The sequence below is a fragment of the Pieris brassicae genome, chromosome 2 (assembly GCF_905147105.1).
Source record: "Pieris brassicae chromosome 2, ilPieBrab1.1, whole genome shotgun sequence".
Classification (NCBI taxonomy): Eukaryota; Metazoa; Arthropoda; class Insecta; order Lepidoptera; family Pieridae; genus Pieris; species Pieris brassicae.
The window spans coordinates 7970993-7991996 of NC_059666.1; the positions used below are offsets into that span (position 1 = coordinate 7970993).

Here is a 21004-nt window from a genome sequence, read left to right on the forward strand (position 1 = left end):
ATGCCACAGTATATACTAATCAAGCGATGTAAGCTGCAACATTTAGATTTTAATGGGATTAAGACTAGGACTTGGATGTATATATTTACCTCTTAAATCGTGGTTTGCAAATATAACGTTTGGTAAAGCTATCACTTCGACACTTAAACTAAAATTGTCTGTTGAATTTATATAGAACCAATAATCATGACGTCATTCAACGAAATAATTAACAAACATTCAACCCTTTCCATAAAATTGTGATCACGTGGTACAAAACTCCAATAGTGAAGTCTGATGGATTGGTATCACTATTCACTATTGCTATTGGAAGCTTAAGATAACCGGCGGCGCCGGTTATTATAGAGCGCTTTATCGGTTGTCCAATGTCCAGTATTCTACGCTGTGTATGCGGCGGCGCGACTCTACGGTGTAGTTCTAGTTCCTTAAATACGCTTTTATTTCCTCATAAACTCACTCGTCTAGTGATAACAGAGAACCAATTCAATATAAGCTAATAAGCCGTTTCCTCGCCACATTAAACCAGTGACCAGTCTACTTATTGGCGACATCGAGACAGGAAGTGTAGTGTAATAATTTCTGTTTATAAATTCTCGTTAAATTCAAGGTAAGTTTCTAGAAATATTTATTAACGTTTAAATTTAGAACTTAATGTATATATTGTTATAATTTATTTATTATTTAGTATTATTAATACCACTTTAGAAAAGATAATAATTTAATATTTCTTATACATTTTAGATTTGCAATGGAAGATTTAAGTTTCATTCCTAACATGCTAAATGGGCCTTTGGATCTTTATAGAAATACTTCATCATTCGACTGGAAACGATTAAAGTTGGCTCTTGAAGGAGATTTTCAGTTATTAAGACTTAAGGTAACCATTTATACTTTTATCAAAGCGTATAGGAAATGCTTTTAATTTTTAATCTTTTGATATTTGCCCTTACACAATTTTCATGTTTTTTTACATATTAGTTATTCTCATTTTGTTAGGAGAATAATAATAATGGGATAATTTTTTCAATTAAAAAAAAATAGATATATAATAATAACAAATGCATCTAACTTACCTTAAAGCTGATTATTTGTATGTTTACATAATTAAATCTTTGGCACACAGTTAGTAATATTAAATTACTCTATACTATGATACTTTTTCAGTATTTGGCAAATCTATTTAAATTACTTAACATGATGTAACATTAGCTTTAGAAGGAATTGAACTATAAGAATAGGCCTGTTAACCTTGGTGTTCTTCTCATGGTGACTTCACATTGAACTAGTTTATTTTTTTTACACATTGAATAGCTTTTTTATGCATTCTTATTATTAAAATAATGTTCAGAAGATCTTTAAATTTTGAATCTAATTTCAGCGCATTTAGTGCTGTACTATGCTCCATATTTATCATATGGAGCATAGTAATATGTCTCAAGCCAATAGTTGATGCTTTTTAACCTAAAACAATCAAATGTTATGTTAAGAGATAAACTTAGTGCTGTAATAAATTTAATCTCGATTTTGTTTCTTTGTAATGAAATGATTTTATATTTTTTCTATCTAAGCTGTATTTATTCGGTATAGTAATGAATGAACCAATAATTATAAGAAAAAAATATTAAGTAGTAGGCAATGAGAGAGTGCACATTTCAGATGTGAGAAAGAGTAAATTTATGAAATACATTAACTTTATGACTAATGACACAGTTAAATTTTATATGTATTTATTACAGACCAACATTAGCAATAAACTTTCTTATCCATACAGGCATGACAATGCATATTCATCACCTATTTATTGACATGCAAACCTCCTATGTTTTAGTTTATTTACTTATATTAAAATTTTAGTAGCTAGCATTTTTAGAGGACTATTCATTTCTAACATATAAATCTAATAATAACATAAAAATATTAATTTATCTTGTGTAGAGATGGTCTCTGAGCTTACAAGTCTAACACATGGTTTTTTTAAGCCAACCTTAAATTTTGACTTTTTGTGTAAACATTATATATTTTAAAAATTACTATATTGCCATGTGCACAGTCCATATACAAATTAAAAAGACACTAATTTAAATAATTATATTTCTATTTTTTCATGTAAACAGTACAAAATATGGGAAACATTAGAAAATGATCCTCTATTTGCACACAACATAGTCACACCACCTGTTGAAGAGCAAAAGAGAATTACACAAATGCAACTGCAGAAGATCAATCAGTACAAGTTCTTAACTGATGAAATATTTAATGCTGGCTACAAGAAAAGGGTAAGTTTAATAATACTAAAGATAAAGTTGTGGCATAGTATTCAAAAATATTTTAAAAATTACAATTATCTGAACTATTTGTACCTTTTAATATTAATAGTATTTTCTTTTCAGACAAGGACTCTAATGACAATAAATGAGGCTGTACAGTCACTAGCACCTAGTGTTTCAGTAAAGATGGCAATTGGTATTTATTTGTTCTCAAATGCAATTTTATCCCTTGGTACTGAACGACACAGACAATTTTATGAAGCCACTATAAAGGATAGAAAGGTATTAAATATTATGATTATGACATAAAACATAAAACCTGATTTCTTAATAATGGAATTAGAGCCTGAATGTATCTTAGCAGCAATGTATTTTATACCACAGTAATCTAATCTTTATACATACTCTAATAAGGTTTACATTTCTATAACTATGAGTGACCATCAGAAGTCTTAGGGCAGTACCTAATTAATGAATAAGGACTTTATTATTATAAATTTTCATTTGCCCCATTTTGATGACGATGTGTTGATAATGACCAGTGTTCAACAATCAAAATATATATTTTTTCAAATCATTCCTGTTTGTGTAAATTTCCATGAGGCAGAACTATTTCTGTCTCTATTACTTTCATACAAAGTAAAACATATTCATGGTACCGAACCTTATGGTATATTGAATGTAAGAACTATAATAATCCTCCTCAGGTAGATGGATTTTAGAAATTCCTTATTACAGCTTACACTTCGTAGGCAAGTCTTTTAGGATCTCCCCTATAAAGTAATAGAATTTTGTTATTGTGTATAACTGTAATTTTGTTATGTACTTTACCCTTAGTATTTGTTTTCTTTTTCCTATGGTTGCCTGGTAGAGATCACTTGTTAGTGATAAGAATGCCTGTTGCCTCCTTAATTTATCTTATCTGAATGTATAGGTATTTATATTAATTATTAGTAATTCAACCAATTGTTTTTAAATAAAATGAAAAATACCAAGCCTTAGTCATAGCGATTGAGGCAAAAACAAGTTATGGCAACTAGGATTTTCGCTGTAAATCAGTACTTAATTCCTTCCTCCCCAATTTCCTTATTTGATTAACATAGGGTAAAATAGTTGTCCTATTGGATTTTCTGTTCAATTGCATACGTAAGCATACAAAACACTAGGAAAACGCATGCATTTTATTAATATTGTTTTATTTTCCTGCACTATGTTACGTAAGCGTGTGGTAGAATAATTTTTCTGTACACTTTTGCACTAAAAGAAAAGTGAAGTTTAGTAAAGAGATTTTGTTAGTAGTGCTTACCTAGTAAGCACGACACTCCTGCTCGAACCATGGCTGGGACGTTTCTCGATTTGATCCAAAAGTCGATCTGGTTTAATAAAAAAGAGCCTAAAAATGATCAGTTAAATAGGCACAATATGTCCCAGGATTATGTTGCCGACTTCACTTTGTAATATTTGTAAAGAATATAATGTATAAGCTGCAATATATATTATAGATAATTTTGACCAAATCTTCGATATTTATACCCTATAAAAAACACTAGTTATTTATTTATTGCTATATATATACACATCCAAACGCAGTTAACAATTATTACCTACTTATACAAAAAAATATATATAATATGTAAATAAATTGTAAGATGCATCAATCATTATAATAAATTTAATAGTAAATACAAAGCCATTATATCTATCTAATGATATATGTATATAAATATAGAATACCAGAGTTTTATATTATTATTCAAGCATTTTTAGTTAAATTTAATATATCTATTTGCTGGTAATTTCTGTTATAATCTGATCTATTGCGTGACCTTCACTGAACACTACAGGAGTATATACATAAATCGAGGATTTAATTTTAATAAGAAGAAAATGATTAAACATTTACCCTTAACATTAAACAATTATTTTTAGTATGTGGCAAGTTTCGCACTTACGGAGATTGCGCATGGCTCTGACGCTAAACTCATGCGCACCACATCCACTTACGACCCTAACACCAAGGAGTTCGTTATACACACACCAGACTTCGAAGCTGCTAAATGCTGGGTTGGTAATCTAGGTAAAATTTTGTGTGACATTTTATTTTTTTGCTTTTCTATTCTTTTAAAGCTTGAAGCCTATTTCCGACGTATTTGACCTTAATTCTCTTCTTATATAATATGTATATAACGTCATGGCCCAATAATCCGGTCACTCATTTCATGAAATTTCAGCTGAACTGGACAAGTTAATATTTACCAAGATTGAACATAATTTATGTGGGTCTTAACTTATTTATTACAATTCTAGGTTGTATATTAATTGTCCTACTTTATGATTATTTTGGTTTTTCTAGAAGTTTCTTCCAAAATTAATGGAATTCTCGTGTTAATGTATTATTTTTGTTAATTTATTTTAAATTTATCGTTTGACGTCACTTGTCAGTTGGCTGGACACACTACAATGAAGCTTTTTTTTTAATGTACCTAATAATTTTAAATGACTACAACATTTACATTATTAAACTGCTTACTTATTACTTAAATGCTAAAATGGTGTTTATTATCGATATATATATAAAATTCTCGTGTCACAATGTTCGTTCCCATACTCCTCCGAAACGGCTCGACCAATACTTATGATTTTTTAATGCATATTCAGTAAGTCTGAGAATCGGCTACTATCTATATTTCAAACCCCTAAGTGATAAGGGGTGTCCACCCCAAATTTTACTTTTTTGACAAAATAAATTGTTTTTATTTTTTTCATGATACGTCATACAAAAATACATACAACCCAAAATTTTCACCCCTCGAAACGAAGTTCTCGGGGGCAGATAGTTTTTATACATATTTATAGAAGCGATAATAACCAAAAATAAATACCAAGGGGAAGATTACTTATAAGGATATATTTATAATAGGGCAAACGAGTCTACGGAACGCCTATAAAGTGCCGTCAACGAAGCCCATGGACACCAATTTCAGTGGATATGGCCTATGAGTATGTTCTTTTTTTAAAGAATCGGATGTCGTATCTTCAAAAGAAGACCTCTACCGGGAGTTCGACAGTTCGCTAGTTAACAATGTTTCTACTACCCACACAGAAAGTATCGCTTCAATTTTCGATACGTGTTTGACAAAAGGGAATCGATTGTAGTTTGGATATGATCTATAAGTCCGTCGCAGTAAGCAGTAGATGCGCGGGTAGTCAGCGCTTTCTACGCTTGTGGGTTCAAGGTAGCAAAATCGGACTGCAAATGTGAAAGGCCACGAACATTTATATCCTCACGAATACTGGCACCACACGTCAAAGTCAATATTGCATACATTTTTGACGTACAAGTACCCAGTCCAAAGGGTTCGAATCTAAATAAATCTTACTGAATCGCAATCCACGTATCGTTTTGGAAAACATGGACCGGACTGTTAAATAGTTTTAATGTAGCTAAGGAACTGTAAGATGTATGGCCTAGTGGGCAATACCGCTCTCTTCAGCGTGCGACTCTCATCCCTGAGGTCGTAGGTTCGATCCCCAGCTGTGCACCAATGGGCTTTCTTTGTATGTGCGCAATAAGATTCGATCGAACGGTAAAGGAAGTCATCGTGAGAAAACCAGCTTGCCTTAGAACCAAACAGTCGGCGGCGTGTGTACAGAAGGCTGCCTACTTGCCTCATAGATTTCCAAATGATCATGAAACAGATACAGAAATATGAGGACCAGACCTAAGAAACTTGTAGCTCGACTGTTTTTTTTTTTCAAAGAAGTGCATCACCATTAATTTTAATAGAACGTGTGACGATGTACACCCAAATTTTCCCGCTAAAACAATTTCGGGTAGTTCGTTCGTTCGTTCGTTCCAACGGAAGCCCTGGTTGTCGGTTTTCATCGAAACCTACGCATGTCTTATATATATTATTTTAGTGATATCACTAAAATACATATTTCTTATTTGAAAACTGAGTCATTATCCTAAAATGTTATAATCGAATGTTTTAGGATATCTAATTATATCTTATCAGGTTTCTTCGTAGACTTATCGTTCATCTATTGCGAGCTATTACTCATTAAAAAGGAATTATTATACAAGTTTACTGCATTAGATAACCCATATTGGTTATACCAATAAACATATAATATTGTCTATCCGCCATCCTCTGTTGTCTTTGATCGTTTCCCGTATGAGACCGCTGGAACCGAGTTAAATAGTTACACTTGTATTTAAATTTCGTATATATACGCGAGTACAAAAATCACGCTTATACAAAACGTAAATTTTGCTTTTTGGAAATGAAAACCACGCACGCTTCCGACGCGCAACTCATCCGTATATACGCATAGCGATCACATACATATATATTTTATTGTTTTTAAGGGCTCTCGCCTATGTGTAGTCTAGATTTTCGAGTCAACACTACGCTTCGTTAAATCAGTTATTTACAGAATATAAATTTATTATTCGGTAAAACAATAATAGATACTATTTTTACGCTTAACCTTTTTATAAAATATCGGTTTTTTGTTACCATAGTTACGGTTACACTGGCCGAGTTTCTCTAAGTTTTTCTATACAATCAACAAACAATCAGGCCTTCAAGAAAACGTTATTTTTAATTCATTGTCAATATTTATTTTATCTATAAAAGTTATGATATAACATAGATTCTTAAACATGTACCTACATTTAATGTGATTGTTAACGTTTCTAAATGTTGCGTAATCTCTTATCAATGTCGCGGTCGATGTGACCTCGCGTTTCGCTTTTGCACATAATATATCGATTATTTGATAAGAGTAAACTCCTATTACATATCCATTCCATTCATATTTGAACTTTAAATCTTATCTACTGATAAGATGCGGAGACGAACGAAATTGTATTTTTAGTTACAATAGTTCGAGATAAATCCCTTTTCTGAATCATTATCACGAACTCACTGACTGAAAATGAGTCCCGTATGTCAAAGTTCTTTACATTTTTGACGTAACAACGTCTTAGCGTTAAGTCTCGTTTCTGAATCTCACCCTACGTGTTCACAAAACAAGAATTTTAAATTAAAGCTTTAGCTTGTTTGAATATTGATTGATTGTATACATGATCAATATTCAAACAATTTGTATGACTCAAAACTTAGCGATGAAAAAAGAGTGGCGGAGAGTTTCTTCCCAGTTCTTCTTGCTTTACGCCCTTGACTTGCGAACTGGTATTAAATGTAAATTTAATACAATCAATTTAACGAATTTTCTGTTGACGTTCATAAGTGTACTTTTTTACCTATACGAATAAGGTTATTTTCAGTTTGACAGATAAATCTGCATCGCCTGTGTTTACTGTGATTTTGATAATATATAAAACCAGGTGACAATTATTTATATAAAATTTTAGTTTGCGTAAGTTAAGTATAAGTTTGGAAGAAAATGATTACAAGGATCCGCTTTTATAATTCTTTTCTTCCTATCTTATGACGCAAACTATCTGTTTTTACATAACTAAGTCAACATTTAACACAGGTAAAAAATCCTCTAAAAATGAAATTTATAACTAGGAACAACAACTCAAAACTAAGTTAACCTCGTACGAAGGTATACATCAACAGATTAGCGGAACCCATTTATTCACTCTCGCAAACACTTCGGTACTTTATAATAGGATTAAAGTTGAAAATTATGAAGTAAATAAAATGTATATTATTGAATACTGACTGACTGATTATATAATTATTAAATTATTTGCATTATTCATTTGATATTACCAATTAACGCACTGTTATTTCCTTCTATATGTAATACACAAATCTGTTGTTGATATTATTCTAATTATAGTTGTTTAACAAGGTGGATTTAAAATACTGTCAATATCGTAATGGTCATTTCGATGGACTTCTGGAAGAAGAGATAGTTTAATTCCGTTGAAGTAATGCTTTGATTTTAATTATAAAAAACTATTAGAGACGCAAGCTACAAAGTAACATAGATCTTTAAACACTCTTCAAAATTCAGGAATTTTTGACCTAATTCGACGTGTAATTTTTTTATACCAGTTACCTACCGTATGATATCAGGTGCTTACATGCATTTGTCTGGCCTTTGTATGTTTGCCTTTCATTCAATCATAATAACAGCCGCAATTTAATTTTAGTTTTCCTTTGTTTTATATAAACCGGACACACATTTGCAAGTTTTTGCTTACTGCTGAATTCCTCTTCGCTTTCTTTCTTTGCATTTTTCTTTAATTTTTGAGCTACAATGAAACCCAAATGCTTCCAGGTAGAACGTGCACGCACACGCTGCTTTTTGCACAGTTGATAACTCCTGATGGCAAAAATCATGGTCTTCATGGGTTCCTGGTACCGATAAGGGATCCTCATACATTGGAGGTGTACCCTGGACTCATTGTCGGAGATATGGGAGAGAAAATCGGTGTTAATGGAATTGATAATGGGTATGTCTTACTGACTGGTATGAAGTTCGCCAAATCTAGAAGATTCTGATTCAAACAACGTAATTGATAAAAACCATAGCTGTTATTAATGCCATTTGTTCAGTTAAAAAAAATACGCTTCTGATAATGTGCATTGTCCCCCGATCAACCAAGCATATGCATTCCTTTTGAAAATGGATTTCAGCTTTAAAAAAAATTGCCAAAACCATAAATTTATGGTGTCTTATACATAGTTTTTGACTTACAGTTTCATAATGTTCAACAAGTATCGAATACCTCGCGTAAATCTTCTTAATCGGACTGCTGATGTCACGGAAGAAGGTGTCTATGAGAGTTCCTTTTCTGAACCCTCACGGATACTTGGAGCTGCTCTGGAGAACCTTTCAGCTGGTAATAATATATTGTATTATTCGTTGATCCATGAAGGGAAATAATTTTATCGTACAATATCCTTCACAGGTCGCATTTATAAGATTTTGAATCTCAGAATTCAATTTAGTGCAAAATTATTATAAATACTACGTTATTATGACTAGTAAAGTCAAGTACCAAAGGTCGGAGTCGAGACATGACTCCTGTGTGTGAAAATATGGATTTTGACATACTCTTTATATATGAATTCCTGTTCGTATGTCTCGGCTAAAACTCGAGAATGACTGGACCGATTTGGCTATTTGTGATCTTGAAATATTTGTAGAAGTTCAGGGAAGGTTTATGTGGTGGGAAACATCAATAATTCGTAAAGATAAATACTAAAAACGGCAATTGAAATTTTCAATTGAAACTGTTCCTAGATGACGTCTTTTTAGAAATAAAAATTGTCACTTGGTTGTCATAGATGCCTTCAGAAATTTGAGTTTCATAGCTGTAGCATGTAAAATGTGTAAAATTTTGTATTAAGTTTTGACACAATCACACATAACACTTACATATAGGTGATACTAAGTTCACCGGGTCATAAGTCCTTAGAAAAAACATTAAAGCGTAATTTAGTTTACCACAGCTTAGGTAATGTACCTATTTGGTATTCGTGTCTATATAAGGTACTGAGTATTGTAATGGAAGGCTCTTCAAGACACGACTATTTAATACGAATGTTAGAACAATACTAATCTATATTAAACATTAATACATTTATATCAATCATGTGGGCACTTATACTTATGTTGGAGGTTATATATTTATTTTCAGGACGTATCGGAATAATGCAGGAGAGCTGTCACTCGATCTCTAGCTTAGTGGCGATCGCAATACGATACGCCGCGACGCGCAAACAGTTTGGCGAACGGCAAAACGAGACAGCCCTGATTGAATATGAATTGCATGTAAGGAAATTTCCTAGTGTTTTTTCTACTGAATAGGCTATCAAACACGGTCTCGTGACTGGGTTTTTGCAAGTAAAAAAATCTAAATCTAATAAAGTTCAAATTATTCTCTTCTGGTGTTTCATACATTACTTAACAGTAGTCACTGAATATCAAGTCAATTTATTCAAATCCCAAAACCAGTTATGTATTTTTTTGCTTTACAAGGCTCTTCAAGACTTAGTTAAATTTTAGTTTATTTTTAAATTTTAGTTTTGTTAATTCAGTTATACCTTTAGTATTTATTCATCCTAACTAGAATTGCCCTGAAGAGATTTAATGTTGATGATGATGATGAAAATTTATTACATTTTATAGCGTATACTTAAATTATGTACAATATATACGCCACTTTTGACGCCAATAAAACGTCTTGATATATAATTAGATGGATTGGTACAAATAAAATCCTTTTTATCCAGCCTGGTATCAACAAAAACAATAAACTATACTATCATCTATTATGCCAATGCCAATAGATCTTTTAACCCAGTTAAAAGTTAAACGAATAACAGTATTGTTTTCAATAATTTCAGCAATGGCGTCTTTTCGGGTATGTCGCGGCCGCTGTCGTGTTCCGGTTCTACCTGCAGAACTTTGCGAATGTCTATCTTCAGATAGTTGAGAAATCAAACAGTGGTGACGGTGTCGATAACTTGGTAAGTGTACATCAATATGCTCGTGAAAAAGAAAAAAAATTTTTTTGAATATTTTACATTGGGTTGATATTATAATAAATTCGTGTTCTCATTCATTAAATAAAATGAATTATTATTTAAAGGCCGGCAACGCACGCACTAAAAATGGGTGTCTAATGGCTGCCCGTTTTGGGCGTCCCGCAGGCTTGTTTGTTACTATAATATAAAAAACATATTTAATGGAACGGCAGTGATAAATATGTCGCAGTAAAGTAGTTAAATCAGAGAGTTAATTGAATATCTAGACGGTAAATTAAAGATCGATATTCAATCAAGTCGCTAAAGTTCCGTCAGACAAGTGAGTGAACGAAACGTTTAATAAGTTTCCTAAACGTTCCTAGGCAACAAGACTAACCTAACCATTTGCAATAAAACAAAACACGGAATTTCCCAGCTCTCAGTTCTTCACGATCACACCGAAATAAGAAATGAAATAATCATGGCGGAGTCTTGTTTTACATTGTTAATCAACTGTTAAACACACTGGCTTTCGGTCAGACAGATAGTTAAATGTTTTCGACGCTGCTTTATTTAAATCAAAATGCTAGCGACTAGATTGAATATCGATCTTTACTTAACTGTCTAGAGATTCAATTAACTCTCTGATTTAGCCACTTTACTGCGACACATATGAAGACTGTATCCTTTTATATAGGTTATCTATTATAGTATTATAGGTTTTCTTTTGGGACAAAAAAAGATAAATCCTACATAGCTTATATTGTATAAAGCACTGTTTTTTTTTCTTTTTCAAATTGTAATGAGTTAAACTATTTCTAAAATGAAATTGTATCAGTAATAATGTCTCGGGCAAAGTTCTAGTTTAAAACATTTAGCAAATTTAAGCGCTTTATATAACGATTAGAAATACGTGTTTTTTATTATTATTATCTATAAATTATCGGACTTGCTCTTGAAATTAAACCCCTTCCGCGTATATACAGAGATTAGAGTTATCGTATTTTTATCATGGAGAATCGAAAACGAATTTTGATAAGAGATGTATTTGTTTTCGTTAAATTAAATATTCTATGTTTTTTTTCTTCATTACTTATTGATTAATGGCATATTATGTAAGACTATGTATATTAAGTACACTTTATACGGCATTAATCGCTGGAATTCTTTCACGGTCCCCGAACTTCTCTGGGACAAAAGACTTCCAGTTGCGTATAATGAGCATACTCACAAAGGCAATAAAAACACACACAATTCTCTTCCAATAAAATTTGCACTTCACTGGTTGTGTGAGATCTTTGAAGTTACGAATATAAATTTATAGAAATCCCTTTAAAATAATAAAAATGAGCCTCTATTTATCCACGTCTTATTAACATATAATATACTAAAATAAATATATAATCATCATATATAATTTGGAGGAGCTAAGGAGGAACCTTGCTCCTCCAAATTTTTCCACCATATTTTTTTTCATTATCCATTTTTTGCCAGATATCCTTTCAATGTATTCGGCCCATCGCACTTTTGGTCTGCCCTTGCTTCTTTGTCCTTTTTGGGGCCAGTCCTTTCGGTTACCGATTTTGATCATCTTCTAGCTGTTTAACGAGCTACGGGACCTGCCTTGCTCAGCATCCTTTAAAATAAATTCTCCTTAGTCCTATTTGATATATGTTTTTGTTATATTATAGACTGAAGCAGTATCAGAGATTCACGCGATGGTGTCCTGCAGCAAGCCTTTGCTGACCTGGACGGTGCTAGAGGCCGCACAGCAGTGCCGGGAGGCCTGTGGTGGACATGGTTACTTGAAGGTATTTAATCTTTTATATGCAACCTATGAGAAAATTTGACTTTTATATGTCTCCTACAAATCGTGGTATAAGTTCGTGTTTCAATTACGGCTTAGTTTTCTAAGCGTGCAAATTAGTTAACTATTAGACTTTACTACTAGAACCCAAATTATAAAAAAAATGTGTGCGTATACGTACTAGTGTACACACATAAGAAGTGAAACTTCCTTATGACTTTATTTTTAGAAAAATGATGTACTGTATGTAACTTTACAGAAATTGGTTGAATAAAGTTAAATTAGATAAAGTTTAACAAAAGGCTTTAATTATCATAGACATTAATACAAAGAATACACTTATTTCGTTTTACCTTATTACTACTAAGATTATTCAAGAATTTCATTAATTGTAATATAATTATTCCTATCATTGTTATCGTTATTATATACTTTTGCTATTAATAAATTCGAATCTCTTCGAATGAACCGGAAAAATGTGACGGATTTTTTTTCCGACGCCGATAAAGAAGTTTCACTTGACTTTAAAAAGAAATAGTCTCTTAACCTATCGCCTATATTTAAAATTAGGTGGCACTTCATTTACTTTCCACAGCTTCGTATTAAATACTGATGATGATATTAAACGAATGTTATGTCTTTGTTTGTCCCTTTTACTTATTTTTAGCAGTTTGTTGCTATTACTATGTAAGCCTAACTAGAAACACTTTGTGAGACTTTTAATGAGTCATTTTTTTGTAATTATAATAAGAATCCAGTCTCAGATTGCAAAGTTTTCTTTTTCTTTCATTTTATTTCATAGACAAGTAGGTCAGTCTTCTATCTGACACATGTTTGTGTATAAGGTCGGTTTTTTCACGATGTTTTCTTTTACTGTGCACATAAACAGAAATGCCATTGGTACACGGGGATAGAAACTACGACCTCAGGGATGAGATACGCTGAAGCCACTATGCTTACATTAATCTATCTAATCTTGCAATGTGTCTATACTGACTCTTTAAACTGTTAATAATATAAATAACTTTCCCAGGTTGCCAACATAGGTGACATTCGCAGTAATCACGAGCCAACAGTCACATATGAAGGTGACAACAACGTCCTTTCCCAACAAACAGGGAACTGGCTTCTTAAGCAATATGAAGCCGTACTCAATGGACACGACGTGGACTCACCCTTAGGCACAGTCACTTTCCTGAAAGACTTCAAGACGATACTAAATGGCACCTTTACCTGTAAGACCACGGATGAAATGAAGAATCCTAAATGTAAGTAATATACATTAAAGTTATTAATTTAATATATAAAAATATAAGAACAGAAAACGCCAAAAATCTACTAAAGGAGTTTAACCTAAAAGACTACATAACAGTACAAATTTAAATTCCTTTTAAACTAAAAAGTGCGTGCGTACAACGTACACATTTCAGAAGTGAAACTTCTTTGTAAATTAATTATTACTAAGGTAAAAAAGCCCGAATAGATGATCATGTACCAGTATATGATTACTCCACATGGAGTAATCAAATACATATTTGTATATCTATATTCACACTGTTTACACACTATACCTGCTAATGATAATATAAATAAATAAAAAATCTGCGTTTACTGCACAAGACGTTATGTGACAGAATTGCCATCTAAAGTTCTAACATGAAACTACTAAACGAATTCAGCAACAAATAGCGTGTATTTTTTCTCAATCTCCCTTTTTCACTGTCTCTTAATCAGTCTCAATCTCTCTCTCCCTTTTCTTAAAAAAAATGCGCATGAGATAAAGAAGTTTCACTTCAAAAGTTTAAAAGAAATACAAAATTAACTAATCGAAAACATTACAACACAGGGGAAAATATTTCTACATCTATCTTTAATTTATTGACATCCCATTAATTCAAAGGATATATTGTTGTATATAAGCCCATTTACTTAAACAGTTCCTTTAAACAACGTATATGGCGAGATAACGTTGAGGTATTTGCTACCGCGGCTAAAAAATGTTCTCCCCAATCAGATATTAGATAGCCTAATGCTAACCAACTTAAACAGTAAATTAAAAAACTACTTTTATATGGAATTGTCGCGCTCCTAAACAAGACCACTATGGTTACATTAATACAAACCACAGCGGTTTTCTAATTCTGATTATATTATATTATTATGTATAATAAAGAGAAAAAAATATATCAAATATTAGGTCCTTACATATGAAATTGGCGTTTTGTATGGGAGGAACAAAAAGTCGAATATTTTTAAATATAATATATTTAATTAATCAAAGTATGAACCATTGTTTTCTATGCACTTTTGCCATCTCATAGGTAGTTCATTGATCCCTTTACTAAAAAACCAGTCGGACGGGAATCAATAAAATCTGTGAAGGCGATTTGGACTGCCCCATCAGAGTTAAAGTTTTTCCCTTGCAAGAAGTTGTCCAAATTTCGAAAAACATCGTAATCTGTTGGAGCAAGGTCCAGGGAGTATGGAGGATGTCTTAGACATTCCAATTGAAGCTCTTCTAATTTGGTAGCCGTCTGTTGTGCAGTGTGTGGTCTAGCGTTGTCGTGAAGTAGCAGTGGCGTGGAGCGGTTGACCAGCCTAGGTTGTTTAGCCGCTAGCTTTTCCATCATGGTTTGCAATTGCTGACAATAGACATCAGCCGTAATAGTCTGGCCAGATTTGAGAAAACTGCAATGACCAATACCGACACTAGTCCACCAAACGCTTACAAGTAACTTTTTAGGGTTAATTTTCGCTTGGGGCAGGATTTGGCTGGCTGGCCAGGATCCAACCATTGCGCTGAGCTCTTCCGATTATCGTAAAGAATCCATTTTTCATCACAGGTAATGATTCGGTTTAAAATACCTTCATTATTGTGCCGGTTCAGTAATGTAATGCAGCAGTCGACGCGCGTTTGCCGGTTTGCTTCAGTCAATTCGTGAAGTACCCACCTTTCAAGGTTTTTAATCTTCCCAATTTGCTTCAAGTGAATTAAAACAGTTTTATCACTAACACCGCAGCCTGCAGCTAACTCGGACGTGGTTTGCGATGGATCCGCTTCCACAATAGCCTTCAATACTTCATTATCAACTTGGGTCTCAGGCCACGGGGCTTGTTCTGCAGGTCGTTATTTCCAGAACGAAAACGTTGGAACCAAAAACGAACTGTGTTTTCTTTTAAAACATGACCGCCATACACATCATTCACCCTTCGAGTCGTTTCCGCAGCACTAGTGCCACGGCGGAACTCGTACTCGTAAATAATGCGATACTTTAAGTTTTCCATTTTGTAAAATGAGTGACGCAAACAGAAAAAAACAGAAGAAAAAAACAAATGAATGACGGTCATCGAAGCACAAATACATGAGTAAATAGCTGTACAAATTTGAATTTGAAATTCCTAACCTAAAGAGGAGGTATTTGAGGTCAAAGTGGCCAGTACGACAAAACGCCAATTTCATATGTAAGGACCTAATATAAATACGATAAAAAGTAACATTAAGAAAAATCCATTACACAAATAATTAATTTATTATTTCTTTATACTTTCCTAGTAATATTTTATGATATAACATATAAATGAGTGTGATTCAGAATTAATAATTAAATTTAATTATCAATAAGTCAAATATTATGATAACTTATTAACCCCTTATAACAATGTTCATTGATCGACTGTAGATTAAGCTAAAGCTGATAAATTTTCATATTGTTCTTTATCAAATATTTTTTGTTGGGAGATTTGCTAGGATCTATATTTGCATAATTTGATATTTTAGCGCTAAAAAAATTGTTCTCCAAAATTATAACAATTTACAAGATACGGTTTTCGAAAATAAATAATCGCATTTACTGATGTGCTCGTATAAGAGTTTTTATTTTTACATATACAGGATTGTTAGTTGGTTGATTTTTCTTAATAGATATTTTTTTATTCCAGTCATATTGTCCACTTACAAATGGCTTCTATGCTGGCTTATAAAGTACACGCACGAGAAAAACGAAGCCGAGTTAGCAAAAGGTCTAACCAAGATGCAGGCGAGGAGTCGAAGTCAAGTATACCGATGGAGAAACCTCACGAAGGTCTACGCCGAGTATCTTGCCCTGGTCTTCTGCCTCGAGAGCATAGAGAAGACCGAAGCACAATTACTTCCAGTTCTGAACAAACTATTTTGTCTTTATGGTTTATGGTCATTAGATAAACATTTGGTGGAAATGTACCAGGGAGGGTTCTCTAAAGGTGAAGAATTAGCGCGCCTTTTACGAGCAGCTATCTTGGAAATGTGCGCGGATTTGAAGACCGAAGTTGTGAGCGTTGTGGATGCGCTTGCGCCGACCGATTTTGTACTCAATTCGGTTTTGGGAAAGAGTGATGGAAACGTAAGTAATAATTTTAAATCTGTTAAAAAAATTGACAAACAGGTGCACAACGTTTTTATTTCTTTTATGTTGTATTAAAGTCTTTATTTTGATTGTAAAATTAAACAACCTATACCTTCAATAATTTTAACATTATTGTAAATTATTTAGTAACTACAATGGGCAATATTTTTTTCAGTTATACCAGCACTTGCAAAAAGCCTTCTTCAGCCACCCCGGAGCTTTCGAACGAGCTTCATGGTGGAGAGACGTCGTCAAATCCAAGTTATAAACCGTGGTTACATGTGCTGGTTGAACATTGGAATATTCCCAGTAATAGATCTATCGTAGTACAATGTCCCTTGCGGAAGTCTTGATCATATTCTTGGAAACGTTTCATACAAATTTTATATGTCAAACCGATAAATCAATTTACACATAACTCCCATGCCAGAAAAGTACTTAAAAGTTATGTCATTGCAATATATTTTTTTAAATTAAAGTAAACAAACACGAATTTATTTAGCGAAAATCAAAATTATTCAAAGTATTTTCTTAACATTTTTTATTAAAGTGAAATAGTCAATTGAAACATCAAAATCTAAAAAAAAATATTTTAATGAATTTAAGTATGACAAGATTTCTCAAGTATTTATATAGACCAAATCTTAGCTGCATTTAAGACAGTGATGCTGTAGTGTAACAAGTCGGTGACTTTTATAGTTGTTTGTTATTCATATCCTCAAGAGATTTTTCACTTCCGTCTGGTGTAATTTATACAAAAAAAAAAAAAATTAGGCACTCCACTTAAGTTGTCACAACGTGCGGAGTGCTTAATTTCAATGTTACTGAAATTCTTAACTCAATGAAGAATGTTAATATTTTACTCAAAAACTATTATTATAAAATTTGGACTATAGATAGTATGGTTGCCATAGTTTTGTAAATAGTAACTATGGTAACAAACTCATTGTCTAGTCCATTTTAATAATAGGCCCGTATCAGTCTTATTTTACTTCAACTATCGTCATTTGTCTCCTTATTTTAAATTGTGCTAAGGCTATGATGGAAAGAGACAGTAGACAAATTGGCGTAGCAATTAAACTGATATAGTTTTTTTAATGTTATAATTTTAACACTGTTATTTTTATCATTTTGAATGGTTCAAATCTATACTGCGACTCAGTCTTTAGTTTTTATATCGAGAAGTATGTAGTCTTGCCCCTAATGACAGATATCTGCATATATTTTTTAAATATTACAAAAAGTGTATACTGCCGGAAATTAATACGCTGGGTTACGAACCCGTGTTTGTTTGAACGCATCTATTATTATTCGATTTCAGTTCAACTTAAATTTGTTAAATGCCTTTAAATTTAAACAAAGTATCTTAGTCAATATGCGCCCCATAGATTTAAACCAAAAAAATATACATATTTTTTTTACATACTAATTGTTATAATTTTGTATTATAAGCGTAGGAAATATGACAACAGTGATTCAATACACCTCACTAGGTTAGAACATTAATTTCCTATTTATAATTTAGGAATGTTTAAATTGTTGCAATTTTTGCTTATTTTCCCCGAAACTACTAGAATATGAGTTCTCGAATAATGCGAAATAATTGGTTGTGATTGTTTATGGATTGGTGCAACACAACAGCGAGATATATTGTGTCATTTATTTTGAATATAAAGAACCATATTTGAATCCAAAGTATTTACAATAGGAAATTAATTTTATATGAATTCAATATACAACGTAGAATTACTTTATATACATTTTTGATGTGTAAAATAATGGTTTTTTTAAAACAAATTTCTCTATATTCTTAATGTGTTTCTGCATCTGTGGTAAAATATTTTATTTTTATATGATTTTAAAAGGTACAAATTCTTCATAATATAATATAAAATATATTTCAAAATTAAATATCATCCAGGTGCCGTGATAAGAAACTGAAGTCAGTCAAGTTCAAATGTCAATTGTCATCTGTCACACGACACGTTAAATCTAAAGTTTAATAAAATTTGTTTCTAAGTTTAAGAGTGAATGCGATGAAAACCTCGTGTTGTTCCTCTCCAATATCTCCAAGTGTTTTTTTTATGTACGTTAATGTTTTACATTCCTCATTGTTGCACCAATCAATATTCATAAATAATCGAAAATACTTTGTTATTAACAACGGAATGTTTGCATTTGTTACAGCATTTTTGTACTGCATTTTATTATTTACATGCAAGCTAAGCTTCAATAGAATTATTAATTTAATTATTTTTGTATAACAATTAAGGCCAAGTATTTTATTTTAATTTCATTATTATAATAACTATTGTTCATATATTATGGTGGATAATACGGAATGTTTTAGGCTTAAAATTGTTTTTGATGCAATTTCTAAGGGAGCGTTCAAGTATTACGTCACGCAATTTTCAGAGATTTTTCTCGTTTGTCTATATATCTAAAAGCTACCATTATATGGTGTAAAGTACTGAAAAGTCAAAAATAATATTAACAATAACGCCTAATTCGATCCCCGCCTCGTAACGTTAAATAAGATGACACACACATCTCAAAAAATTAGTTACTTAATACTTGAACGCTCCCAAAGAAGTTTGTAAACTTGGTCTTAGTAAGTTCTATATTTGAAATATAGTACAGGGTATGAACATATACAGTATTTAAATGAAGTTATAGATAGATAAATGTATTCTTTTTTATATTCCAAATTTCTATATATTCTTAATGTGATTCAGCAACTCTGTGGTAAAATATTTTATTTTTATATGATTTATAATTAGTGCCTTCCTCAATCTTTATGTAATAAATATTGTAATTATACGTTTGTCTTGTTTATAGACTTAATATTATTGTTCTTTATTCACAGTTCTGTGAAAATTATTAAATGAGTAAAAAAATATTTGTTTTGTTTAAAAATTGTATTTTATATAGGAAGTACCCTATAAAGAATTGATCTATGGGACTTGTGTATAATGGATCAAATTAAACAATTGATTCGAATAAAATTGTCTTTATTGATAATTAAGTACAGTGAAGTCTTCTTACAAGGAACTTAATAGTATTTTGCAGATCGCAATTTGTACCAAAAAAATATAACTATATATGTCAAAATTTTCTAGTGGGATTACGACAGAACAATTATCGAGGTTTTGATTGATGGGAGATAATTATGGGCAGGTAATAAAGCCACGATATTATTAACCCAACTTCTTTTTTATATAAAACCTAAACTAAATAGAGAAGTATTCGATAATTATTAATTATAAAATCCTTTAACAGTATTTTAAATATCATACAGAAATTTTTTTTTAACATTATTATATACACTGTATAAACGCCATGACAGTTATTTTAAATTCCACTTAAATAATTCCTATAAGCTTCTGATTTAAGTGTGGTAAACAAATATATGTTTACAATTTTTTGTCTACGCTAAAACAATATATTTAGTACATTTCTGCATAGCTGAAATTAGTTGAGCCTTCCTTATATAATCGGTGGCCAGCTTTCTAAATGCAATATTATGCGATGTACAGAGTATTCACTTGGCAGTTTATTGCTTAAATAAAAACTACAAAATACTATAGAAAATTACTAATATCAAAAGAATTGCATTGATTCATTATGATTACATTCATACAGCGTAATGCTTACGGCGGGTAAAACATAGGGGATATAGTCAATGAGCATTAACACTATCTTTAACTGAAATCATAATTACAATTTATAATATATTTCCTAGTATCGTGTCGTGTGTTCGATTTAAAACGTAGATTAGATTATCATCGTCGTTCATTACCTATTTGCAAATAAAAAATGAGATACCAATATTACCCTTACGCAAGTAAAGTGATATTTCTAGTAATATACAACCCTAGCCCACAATCCACATTAGTACGAATTAAATTTATTTATTTGTAAGTGTTGCATGCATTTAATAATATTACCTGACACCGGTACTTGTCTGTGTGATTAGAATAAAAAGGTAATAAATCGTTATCGTAAGACATACTAAATCTATCAACCTGTTACTATATAGTATTTATTAAAAACAATTTCATTGATAAAACGTGTTTTATATACCCCTAA

The 21004-nt window shown here is 31.7% G+C and overlaps 1 protein-coding gene across 3 annotated transcripts; it reads left to right on the plus strand.

Annotated features, from left to right (window-relative positions):
- Positions 1-164: 164 nt before the first annotated feature.
- LOC123720434 (peroxisomal acyl-coenzyme A oxidase 3-like) lies at positions 165-20988 on the plus strand. 3 transcript variants are annotated; one of them, XM_045677032.1, is made up of 13 exons: positions 165-607; positions 742-877; positions 2115-2276; positions 2391-2549; positions 4197-4344; positions 8532-8706; positions 8954-9096; positions 9898-10031; positions 10607-10729; positions 12418-12537; positions 13567-13801; positions 16473-16912; positions 17091-20988. In XM_045677032.1, exons 2-13 carry the CDS (start codon positions 749-751, stop codon positions 17181-17183), a joined length of 2061 nt encoding a protein of 686 aa, XP_045532988.1. In that variant the 5' UTR covers positions 165-607; positions 742-748; the 3' UTR covers positions 17184-20988. The 3 variants fall into 3 exon arrangements, with proteins under 3 accessions (XP_045532988.1, XP_045532989.1, XP_045532990.1); XM_045677033.1 differs by lacking the exons at positions 165-607; positions 742-877; positions 2115-2276; positions 2391-2549 and having other exon boundaries at positions 4213-4344; positions 8536-8706; XM_045677034.1 differs by lacking the exons at positions 165-607; positions 742-877; positions 2115-2276; positions 2391-2549 and having other exon boundaries at positions 4289-4331; positions 8536-8706.
- Positions 20989-21004: the final 16 nt, after the last annotated feature.